The sequence below is a fragment of the Charadrius vociferus genome, unplaced genomic scaffold (genome assembly GCF_000708025.1).
Source record: "Charadrius vociferus isolate BGI_N301 unplaced genomic scaffold, ASM70802v2 scaffold217, whole genome shotgun sequence".
Classification (NCBI taxonomy): Eukaryota; Metazoa; Chordata; class Aves; order Charadriiformes; family Charadriidae; genus Charadrius; species Charadrius vociferus.
This window is the reverse complement of record NW_009649190.1, coordinates 3,768,534-3,780,934: the sequence shown is the minus strand read 5'-3', so window position 1 is coordinate 3,780,934 and position 12,401 is coordinate 3,768,534. Positions and strand designations below refer to the sequence as shown.

The following is a 12,401-nucleotide window of genomic DNA, read 5'->3' as shown; positions in this document are numbered from 1 at the left end:
ACTATGTCGCTTGCGAAGTGGAGCCTTAGCTTAGGGGTAGAATTTAAGGTCCTGTTGATACTACCAGAAACCCTAAAGTTATGCTAGCAAGAACAGTTGCCTTTATTTGGGAAGCTCCTATTAATTTGGTTTGTATAACCAATTAGCATAGTCTCTGCAGAGATGGACAGACGGCCTCAATTATGGCAGCAAGTCCTTTCTACTGCAGACTAGACCAAAGTCTGAAGATGGGGCAGTCATTGGTGTTTATCTCATCAGTGCAACTACTTTTAAGTAGGAAGTTAAACATGCACATAAATGCTTTCGGAGACAAGGCAAACATGAAGGGTATACATAACCACCTCTGCTTGTAACCCAACCCTCTTCCTCTGGCCAAGTATGTGAACCACAAGATAACATCCATGTGCACTGCTATTTGCCTTGTAGCATTGGAACACAACAACACTGGAATATAAGAGCTTCACAAATATAAAACACACCTACAGAAAGTTCGTTACTGTACAAGTAGGTGAACAACACAAGTACCCAACAAACCTGAAAAATTAAACACTACTTTAGTGGCCAAAACACATGCAACCATTACTCTTACAGTAACTGAGTGGTTTGAGCAACAAGTATTTGTATCCTTCCTCCTCTCCTCAAGTTTATTTACTTTTCAGTTTTTCAGTCCTGTCCTGATGCTCCCACTAATTGCTTAGGACTTCTTATAAACAGAATCAGAGAAAAAGAAAACAAACCTTAAAATAGAGAGCAAGCTGATTGGAAAAGCCATTAACATTACCTAACAGAAGCCACCATAATGTCTGAAATGAGCTTAAGCTTGTTCTTAAAGATAGTGTCTTTCAAATGGGTGCATTCCTTTAACACCACTTGCTACTTGATGCACTGTTGAGCACTTGTGACTTAAGATGTCAGCTACAGGTCTCTTACCTTTGGAGGCTTGAAAGGATATTCTGGTGTAAATGTGATGTCAAGGAAGAAAACACCTCCCTCGTAGACTGAACCTGGAGGTCCCAGAATGGTTGATCTCCATTCATAGATGTTATCACCTTTGGGGCCAGCGCTGAGAGATTAAAAAAAAAAAAAAAGGGTTCAGGAATATTACCACAGTTCAAGTAAATATGACCTCTTACATTCTTCAAGTATGATATGGAAGAAAGTTTTCAGTGTTACACTTCGGACACCACCTGGAGTAAACTTGCCCAGAACTACTAAAAATGCTACACAATCTCAACACAACAGAAAGTTAAGTCTCAAAGAACAATTTCCTACCATATTTCAGAAATGGCTGCTCTAGCTCAGCCTTTATAGAACCACACCACATCAAAGACCACACTAAATAAATTAAGGACTTGTGTTGATTTTATTAATCTTGTGTGTTCTTTAAAATTGAAATTTATTCCTGTATTATTGCTAGTCCAAGCCTCATTGTATAATTGAATGAAGCCAAATACATGATGATACTCTTAAACGTCAACATTTTCTACACTCCTATAATTTTGCTACACTGATTTCTAAAATGAGGCCACATGAACTCATCCCATTGATATTATTTTTATTGTGGAACTGCTTTTGTAATGGGAATCAAAATCCCTGTGCCAAATTAAAACAGTGTTTTCTCAAATCAGCTTTGTCTAATTCTAGATTCTCCCCAACCTGCCAGCAGCTCACCAAGAGCAGTATAAACTAAAGGTGTTAGAGAACACAAATGTCTGCTTGTTGAAAATTAGTTTTACCGAGATCCTCAGACACTTGTATTCTGTAGCATGCCATATGTCACTGAGTATTTCTAAGTACAGCTCAACCTATAAAGCCATTAATGGTTTAGGACTCCATTGCTACCTCTTTCTTTCTATGCTGGTATGGTAGTATTTTATCAGTAAGATGCCAGAGCTGAAAACTCCCTTTGTGTAAAGGGAGGTGCTGACACAGCTTTTTCCATCATGGATGTGCTATGACTTCAGAAATCTTTTCTCCCCTTGTTCTGTAAGGGGCTGGATTTTAACATCCCTAACACAATGAAAACCAGCCCTGCTCTTCTTTCTCCATTCTTTTAACAAGGCTAATATATGACAGAAAGATTTTTTAAAAAAAAAAAAAAAAAAAAAAAAAAGGGCTCTTTTCATATTATAACAATCATGGAGCAGTATTACTCGAGAGGGAAGGCAATTGAATAAATTCAATATATGCATGACAATATGCATTTGATTAACGTGACGGGACCAGAGTAATTGCCAGGTGTTAGTAACAGTGTTACAAATATAAATACAACTACAGAAACATAAATTCTCAATGTAACAACAGGGACATGCTTTTTACCCCTGCTCTCTGCAGTACTGGTGAACATGTTCTTGACAGCAGGGGAATCAGGGGACAGAAAGGGAGTTCTGTTATCAAACATAAAATTTTATTTTTAGATTAAACTAAAAATAAAAGTTCACAATATGCCAGTGCTAAATAGTTCGACGCTAGCGAAGCTATGACTAAAAACATGCTTCCAGGGGAAGGAAAGCATGTAAGAAAGCAGTAAAGGGAGATGGGTTCTCTGCAAAGTGATGCACCAGTCACTAGGGAAAGGTTTCTCTCCTCAGAACACAAAACCCTGCACAGCGCAAGATTGGTACTAAATTAAAGTAAAAGCCATTCCATTCTGAATGCTCCTGGCATCCCGCTCCACCATAATGACTTGTCCCTGTCCTGTGCAGGTCTATATATTTGGGCATTCAGTACTCTCCAGCTACCACTTGTGCATTAGACTGGAAGAGAGTTGTATTTCGACAGGAAGCTCTACCTCTTGAAAGACATCAGCTTAACTGTGAAAACTTACTGAAAAGGACTCTCTGGGGCACCCTTAGCCACCGCTAAGAGGAATCACCTCCTTATGTACGTATTAGCAACCTACTGACACACCGTCATTACTGCAAGTTGCACCAGCGATCATCCTCCCCTCCCTCCCCTAAAGATGGAGCTACTGAACGGAACAGGTACTTCAGCTTTGTTAGCACCGATTTACTCTTGGAATTTATATCATGAGAACTGCCAACTGGGAGCACTTCAGCACTCAAGAAATGTGATGCGAGATTAGCACTGAATACAGCCCTCTGAACCAACGAGAAATATTTCAACATTTTGCATTTTATTTTCAGCTTCAACCCAAAGGACTGTCAATAAAAAAATCCCACGGACTTAAAAAATAATACATTATTATTTGTAATAGTCTTAGAAATCTCTTGCATCCTATTAGGTTTCCATGTAGAGCGTGCAAGTAATATACTGCTAGGCCTCTGTATTAAAAGCGTGTAACATCTTTGTAAGACATCAGTAGGCTTTAACAGTGATGTATTAAGCCTACCTTTTAAGCTTTTCATAATTCAATTAACAGAGTGAAACAGCTGTAGATGTCCAATTTTTACATATTAACATTGATTTCTTATAAAGAAGAGACTGAAAGAAGATGATGCAAGTCAGCTTCAGAGTGCAATATTGCTCGGATTTAAATTAGGATTAGGTAAAAATCAAGCAGCTCAAGACGACCTAGTGCTTAATAGAAAAGTGACGATACTGGACCAAAGCATAAGTGCAGCGGCATTAACTTTTGGTGGAGATATAAAAACTGTCAAAGGTTAAAGATTACATTCTTTGTTTAAAATCCTTCCAATTATCTGCTTCAAAAAGAAATTCACTGATGCACAGATACAGGGCTCACAGACACAGCTGCCACCTTGCCTGATGTGTTTCACCACTGCTCAAATTAAGTGTCTAGATCCACTAACGCAACATTTTAAAGATGTCCAACATATGACCACTGAGAAGACAATTTTAAACAGTCAAATAGAAATTGTTTCCACTGCCAGAGAAGAGTATGAGCAACAACTTTCTGTATTGAACTCAATAGCCCACAACCTCTTCACTTCCAAAGAAAGAAATGAGACAAAGACCAGTGATACAGAGCAAAAGATGACATCCGAAAGAAAACCAAAAAAATCCCAACCCATGATTATCATAGCAGGCAGCACGTGTTACACAGCAGCGCAACTGAGATCTCTCTTCCCTGGGAAACAGTGATATACTCAGTGAAGATGGGCTGCACCCACCATAACAACTGTTCCTGGTCATTCCCAAGTTGCTGCTGGCTTATCCTCTGGACAGCTGTTATGACATTAGCGCCCTTAGGGATCTGCCCAGTTCCAAGGTAGTTTTTGTTCAAGGACTATTTAACTTTTCAAGTCTAGAAGCAGCAGTCTGAATCCTCCTGGTAAATGCAAGGCAGAAAGTCTTGGCACAGGTGAGACCAAGCTCAAAGTTCTGCCTGGGCCAAGTCCCAACCAGCTTTGCGTTGCTGTGGTAAAATCTCATCTTGCTCTGCCTCCCTTTGCTGGCAGGTGCCATGTTCTTTCTCAACTTAAAAACCCAACAGATAAATTAGAAATGCTTGCAGCAGCGGCTGGGGAGCAGACTGGTGCCTAGGTAAATCAGCTGCATGCTCAGATGCCTTGCAGTACCAAGCAATTGAAAGCATAGGACTCTGCCTCAGAGATTAAGTGTCCGTGGAGCACACACTTTTTCATGTATTGAAAAGGTTGAAATGGCAGATAGTCTGCAAGAATCATAGAATTGCTGAGGTTGGAAAAGACCTTTAAGATCATTAAGTCCAACCATTAACTTAGCACTGCCAAGTCCATCACTAAACCACATCCCTAAGCACCACATCTACTTGTCTTTTAAATACCTCCAGGGATGGTGACTCAATCACTTCCCTGGGCAGCCTGTTCCAATGCTTGACAACACTTTTGGTGAAGAAATTTTACCTAGTATCCAATCTAAACCTCCCCTGGTGCAACTTGAGGCCATTTCCTCTTGTCCTATTGCTTGGTACTTGGGAGAAGAGACCAACCCCCACCTCGCTACAACCTCCTCTCAGGTAGCTGTAGAGAGCGATAAGGTCTCCCCCTCAAGTTTCCTTTTCTCCGGGCTAAACGTTCCCAGTTCCCTCAGCTGCTCCTCGCAGGACTTGTGCTCTAGACCCCTCACCAGCTTCGTTGCTGCTCTTTGGACATGCTCCAACACCTCAATGTCTTTCTTGTAGTGAGGGGCCTAAGAGCCAGCCTGTGGGGTTTTTTTCGTATTAAGCCAGCCAGATACAACCTCCACCACAGGCCTGCTTTACGTGATACTACCCTGATATTTTGCACACACAAGCTCAGCTCCCTCCTCTACCCAGACATCCCTGGGCAAATTACGCAAAGTATGCCTGTGCCACAGAGGGAAGGCAAGATTTTGTGGTGTTCACCACATATAGCTAATGTACGAAAATCCTGGCAACACACTGCTGGTACTTTCCAGGAGAATGACTCAGAAAGAGCCCCATGTTTTCGTCAATTTGCTAGTACATTTGGAAACTACCTGGTCCTTTCTAGGAGTTGACCAAATGATAACATAAGCTTTTCCTCTAGTGAAAACACAAGCTGGTGAGTACTTCAGTTCCTCTTCTTTGAGATATGGCAAACATGCAATAGCAGATGACTGTAGCGATAGATGAATCAAAGTCAGTCAATGCTACAGACACTAGGCTAACACCCTGATATACCAAAGCAACGCATATTCCTTTTAATAGCTAACTAATTTAGCAGACTAGTTGAAAAATGCCGGAGACAGCTATCCATCAGAGTTATGAGAAGAAGGGCAATTTCATGGTATGCTGAAGTAAATAACAGCTAATGAAAATCTACAATATGTTTCAGTTAAAGCCACAAGTAAATACCATGAACTCATACTCCAAATACTCCATATACCTAGATGTTATTTTCGAGGCCATTTTGCCCTGAACAGGAAGAGTCTGTTGTAAGTAGCTAAGTGGTTTTGAAGTTGCACACTGGTGGAAAATAAATATAATTTACAAAAACACTGCAGACATGACCTTTTCCAAGGGACATAACTCAAATCAGAAAGCAAACAACATACTAACAGCACATGGGAATTCCAAGGTGGCAAAGAATCTAATGATCTCCAACATAAAGCTGTGCTGATAGCAACATCAATTTTTTTTTGTTGTTGTTTTATTTTGTAGTAAGAAACAAAGAATGACTGAACATGTCATTGTATCTTGGTCATGTACACATCACCTTACTAGGCAGCTTTAGGAAATACTTAGTTGAATGTTAGAAGGTTTCTTTTTTCCTTTCTCTCCCTCTCCCCCCTTTTTTATTTTCCTTTTTTTTTTTTTTAATTATTTTCTTTTCTTTTTTTAAAAGATGCGAGCCCAAAATGCATTAGAATTTTTGACTGGCAGGGAGGCAGCATATCATTCTCACATGAAGTTCTGGTGCACTTTGATCTTCCCTCCTAATCCACCCCATTCCTGACCTCAGGGTAAATATGCTTTCTTTTCTGGTAGTCCACCAAGTGGGCCCACACCGAGCTCGCTCACCTACGTTGTTAGGCTGAATCTGGCACAGAGATTGCAAAAGTACCCCAGAAGTCCTAGATCACTGGGGGAGGCAGATGCAGGGTCTACAAAGAAGAAGAACAGCTCATCTAGCTTAGACATTGAAAAACACACACTTATAAAATCCCTCATGCAAAGAGATTTTGTCCTACAGATCTTTAAGCAAGCTGTGTTAAAAATGGGAATGTCCAAGAACAGAGTTAAAACCAACCAACCAAAAAAGCAGCTAATCCTTTGGCCAGGACGTCACTTAAAAGACTTTGTATTAATGCATAGCTCCAATTATAGAAATAAATTGTCACCTTCTGTATATGCTACCAAAATGTATTATTTTTATTACTACAGGACCGAGACACTCCATTCACAGACAGGGCCCCACTATGCTAAGCATGCTATAATGCAATCCAAAGGCTCATGAACACAATTTACACAGGTTTTTCAATTATAAAATAAGCATTAAAATGTTACACACTTATTAGGAAGAAATTCAACCACACAAGATAAAAGTAGTTGAAAGGATACCCTGGGCCATCCATTTAACTGCCATTTTTTGGTCAAGTAGTTTAAAAGCGAGATATAACTTTTTTGCCTCCTCTTTTTAGTCAAAGAATTGAAATGAAAGGAAAAGAAAGAAAAACAAATCACAACACAACAAAACATCTCCTGGGGAACTGTGGAAAGTAAAAGGCAACATACTGAATTACCAACGTGACTATGTGAATCAGAGTGATACTTTTTGCCAGCTGTCATTATACACAGCCAAGCTGCTTCTCTGTTAACATCAGCTAAAAATGATGGATTGACCAGAGGTGAAATGCCTACGAGCAAAATAAGAGGCAGAGGGAAAAGACAGCAAGAGCAAAAGTTGCAGCTGGCTTTAATTAAAACATAAGAAGGGAGCAAAGGAGGGAAAGGAGAGGTAAGTGAGTAAAGATGGAACATTATATTGTTACAGCAATCCAAATTAGCAAATTGTGAAAAACAGAACTTAATTCTCCTTCTAATGCATGTTCAGGGGCATGGTTTTCAAGTACAAAGCAGTAAATATCATTGTTTTTCTTGTAACTCATTGACGGTACTGTATTTTCTGTCTTAAATTTAAAATGACAGTCACAATATTATTGCACGAGGGTAAGTACTTTACAAATCCCACCACATTTCTAACCGAGAAGAGCACGCACAAAATTTCTGTTTTAGCATCTGGGAAAGCTTTTCCCTTAAGTATCAGACTAATGTAAAATTGGGGAGGGGAGGTTTGAAAAATTGCACATAAATTGCACAAAGCTTAAACTGAAGGATAAACGGTGTAGTGAATTACATTCTTACGAGGTTAAAAAGGGAACTAAATAACTAAATAGCTCTGATAATGGAGCTGATAAGGTGTTATGCGGCGATTTATGAGACTTCAAGGAAAACTGTTTCAGGGGGATTTATTTGTGGGAAGAAAAAAAAAAAAAGACCAGGTTTTCCAGTTTATAGAAAAAATACTTGGCAACAAGATCACACAACAACTAAGAGCCTTATCGTTGCCAAGATCTCACTTGAATTTTCAATTACAACAGGAAGAGAAATGCCCAGGAGTACTTGCAAATTTAGGACCTTCACCTGAAATACTTCAGTCTCTGCAAAATATTACTGTGAAGTTACTACTAAACTACTTGGTGAAAAGGCCAACTCTCTTGAATAGTTTCACTGCAGAGTTTGATTTTTAAACCAGGCTTCAAAGATTTAAAAAATATCTCAGTTAACGGGGAGGTCAGAAGGATACTTATGATATTCTCAGGAGTGTGCTGCAGCTCTATTTAGTTTAACAATAATCACTTCAATTTAGGAGCAAGTCCTCATAAAAAGGTTCAAGAGAAATTAATCCCTTTAGCATTGGTTCCAAAATTGAAAATAAACCCAGCCTGCTCAGTTCTCAAGGGCTTCTGTTTTTCTTTGCAGTGGCTTCTTCCTAGCCTTCTCCACCTCAAAGCACTGGAATTTTGTCCCACTACATGTAGGAACATTTTCAGTGTCCAACATGACTACAGAGAGGCCAATTGTTTCTGCAAGTCTGTGGCTTTAGTACATACAGTACTCAAACACAGAATATGTCAGACTTTTAAGTAGTCAATGAAATTACTGTCATTGTATGCAAATCTGATTTCCTTTTCTCCTCATAGTTACAGCTTGACACCGTGACCAAAAAATTAAATAAATTAAAATGTACTGGCTTATATTTGACCTTGCATCTCCCATTAAATAACAATCTGCACAAGAAACAATAGAACAAATTGGCAAAGAGTAGAAGAGAATCTGACTCGCCTAACAATTAGCAACGGCTTATTTAAATGACAAGAAGATGTGATGGTAGAAAATGTGCTCTGCCAACTTAACCTTGTGTTATTTTTACATCAGTTTCCTTCCTGCCATTTGTCAACTGGACTATTAGCTGCCAACATGGGGACAGAAATTCCTTCACATCATCAGTCCTCATTTCCAAATTTAGTATTTATGGCATAGATGTGTAATCTACAATTGGTAAGCAAAACTAGGCAGTTTCACAAATGCTGCATTTCATAGCTACACCATGTGGTCTGGGCATCCTCATGTTCCAACAGGTTTTTTGAAGTTGGTATAGAAATAACTAGTAAACCTATTTGTTTCTGTAATTTTAATGCTTTCATAAAGTAAACATACTCTTAAGGTGGTTGCCCAGCATCAAATTGACAGTCCTGTATTTAAAGACAATAAAAGAGAACCACCGCTCTTAATAAATACGAAATTTCTTGCGTCACTAATCTCAAATGTGGCATACCCCTCAAGAGAAAACAAAAGCACTACTTCCTCCCGGTACTTATTTGAACATGATGGGTTCTTCACAAATGGAAAAGAAACTATCCTCTCTGACAACAAAACAGTTCAATGCCTCATTCCCCACCATAAGCAGCCGAAACTATGCTACGTTAAAATGATTAGAGGGCTCTCCCCTATTTTATCCACTAGAGAAAATGGAAATCCACCACAATCAACCTGCCATTCCAGACTCAAGCTGGGACCAACATCTGTGTTTCTGGCCTCTGTGCCCATCTCCTGTCCTGTCTGTATCAATGTGGGAATACAAAAAGTGGTCTCAATAAATGGATAAAAAAGCCCAGCACATCATAGATGTTTACGCACCCCGTAGTAAATCAATTGTAAAACATTTAAGTTTGGATCGATGTGATCTGGAGGCTTCTGCTTCTTCAATAGTCAGTTCCCCTGGTGGTGGTGTGGGGTGGGTGTCACACTTATTTTTTAAGATTACCTATCCAGCACTGAGATAACAGTGGACTCGTTATCTTAGACTTTATTATCATCAGTTTGCCTTACTGATTTCATTATAACTAGTGATTCTGTAGATCAAGAAATGCATATGCTAGATAACTTAGAGATCAAAAGGGCAACAGCAGCTACAAACCAGGTTGGAAAAACTGGCCCCAGAAAGTTAAAGATGATGTGCAAAACTTGGCAAGAAGCCCCTGCTATGCTGAAAATTGAAAGCAGACGACTCTTGAACTTCCTCCAACTAATAAGGACATGGTTCTTGTGGCTTCACCCAACTGTCTCCTCCAGTAGCATTCTTACTTCCATGGGGAGGAAAAGGGCTATTTTAAAGAGGGCAGACAATGCATTGCCAGACCAGAGATATACTACTACCTCTCTTGCACTGAACTACAGAAATTCTGTTTAAAGTCTGCACTCAGAACAGATGATGCAGTATTTTAAGATTGCTAGTTTATATGCAACTTTCAGTTAACAAGAGAACATAACCTACGGAAAAAAAATCTGCACATGTACAACATGCTCCAAAACTGATCCTCCTGTCCTACCACCTACCTACCTACAAACCAACTTGCCCTAAAAACATGCAACAAATTAAAACAAAACCATCAGCCAATCAACACAAACAGTGTCTCTTTCCCATTAGATCAAGAATAGGTAGAGTCAAGATTACTTAACTAGAGAACCAGGTCATCCTGTTATCTTGGCTTCGCATCATTCTACTGTTTCCCATCAGCATACCAATGCTGATACCAATAACATTATCCTGATAACCAAAATATATTATGTTTCGAAGGATGTATCTTAACCATTCATGAAATCTAGAAAGAAAAAAAAATATCTAATCTGGATATCTTCCCCTTCTCCTTTATCTACATTAAACTCTTTACATTAACTTCCTTTCATTGACATTCACTAAACAAATCAAGATCACTGCATTTGGATTAACCTTTTTCACTATAGGTGATAACAGGAAAATTGAACAAACCACCCAATACCAAAAAAAACTTCGTTACTCAAAACAAAACCAAACTATCATCAGTTATGCTGCACTACCCAGACCATCTCTTTACTGATTTTCACAATTCTAAACTATCAAAGCTGCCTAGCAGAAAAGTCATTTGCAAACATTGCCTTTGAGTTTTGAAACTTTAACATGCACAGACTAGAAATTTTATCTGAGATCCAAGATGCAAGTTTACTATTTTTTTTTAAGTAAAACAAGGTTACCTACACTTTAATATAGCACAGCTGCCAGCCAACTACATAACAGTCACTAAAAATTGTTTATATACCACTGCAAGTTGTTCTCATTAATAACAGTTGCAAACACGAGCCAGTCACAATAGCTAATCAGCATTTATTGTAGCATTTTCTTACATAAATATTATTCTGAAGCTGACATGAGGGCAAAAGCTTGGAAAAAACCCAACCAACCAAAACAAAACAAACAACAATCTTTCAAGGGATTTAGAAACAAAAATAGGCTTTTGATTTCTTGATAGCATTTTCACACACATAAGGACAGCCTGAGTAGGAATTTGTGGTGGCCTTCTAAAGTTTTGTTTATTTTTCTGTTTTCGAAGTATTAGGAACATTAAATTTAATCCACATTAGAAGGCACAAGAGGACTAAGCAGTGATCTTAAATATTGTACACAGTTTTGGGGCCAGCTTGCACGCCTTGACTTGAAGAGGCAGATATAGTCCTTCACAAATTATCTTTTCTCTCCAGAACCCTATTTGGCAATTGACGTTAAGTAACTTCCCCCAAAGCAAAAAAAAAAAAACCAAACCAAACAACCAAAACAAAACAAAACCCCCAAACAATCCACATCACTGACTTCCAAACTTCCCAACGCCTTCATTTCATGACATTTTTGTCTGGAAGCATCTCTTGAATGTAAGGAAACATTAAAGACAATGAAGTGCCAGGCAATAAGAGTTTCAACTTAGGGCATTACATCACTTACACCTTTTATAAAAAGCACACCACATTCACACACATAAAAGCCAACATGGGTGTCTGCTCCTCCCTGATTTCCAGCAAAGAGAGAAGACTTAGCAACAATTTAATAAGCTGGAAAGACAACATCTACGGCTGGCAGTTAAGTTCTACTGACAGCAGTCTGAAGCAGGCAGGTAAAAGGCAACTGCCAGGGAGCACAAGTAGTCCAGGCATCCCCCTCAACATCACTCCTGGAAATTTTGCTCCTTTAGCTGATCGCTGATATTCGTAGTTTAAACTAAGTTTCAGCCTTTTGTTGTCATGGAAAGAAAAAAAAAAAAAAATCATGCTAAGTTTACACTGTAATTAGCTGAAAACACTGATGGTAAATAATAATTCAGATATGTTCCCATGATTTGGAGGCTTTTCTAGTCATTTAAAAAAAAAAAAAATATATATATATATATTTTTTTTTTCCCCCACAAACTTCCTGCACAACCCATGAAATTCAGAGAAGAATCTTTAGCGGCATTTAGTAGAAATTCACATTTCTTTATTGGATGGTGTTAACAATTTTATTTCTAGCAATGCTAGCATGAGATTTTCTATTATATTTCATAGAGACAGAAGGAGGAATGCATACCTTACAGACACATACACTGTTTCAAAGACAGCAGTTTACATTTTCTAACCTTTTAACCTG

At 38.7% G+C, this 12,401-nt stretch overlaps 1 protein-coding gene across 2 annotated transcripts in view; it reads right to left on the bottom strand.

Annotated features, from left to right (window-relative positions):
* The window catches only part of LOC104289904 (ubiquitin-conjugating enzyme E2 E1), a 44,077-nt gene that overhangs the window by 7,098 nt on the left and 24,578 nt on the right, over positions 1-12,401 (bottom strand). For both annotated transcript variants that reach the window (XM_009888932.1, XM_009888933.1), the window contains one exon: positions 931-1,063. In XM_009888932.1, the coding sequence (XP_009887234.1) occupies positions 931-1,063 (133 nt within the window). The remainder of the gene's footprint in view (positions 1-930; positions 1,064-12,401) is intronic.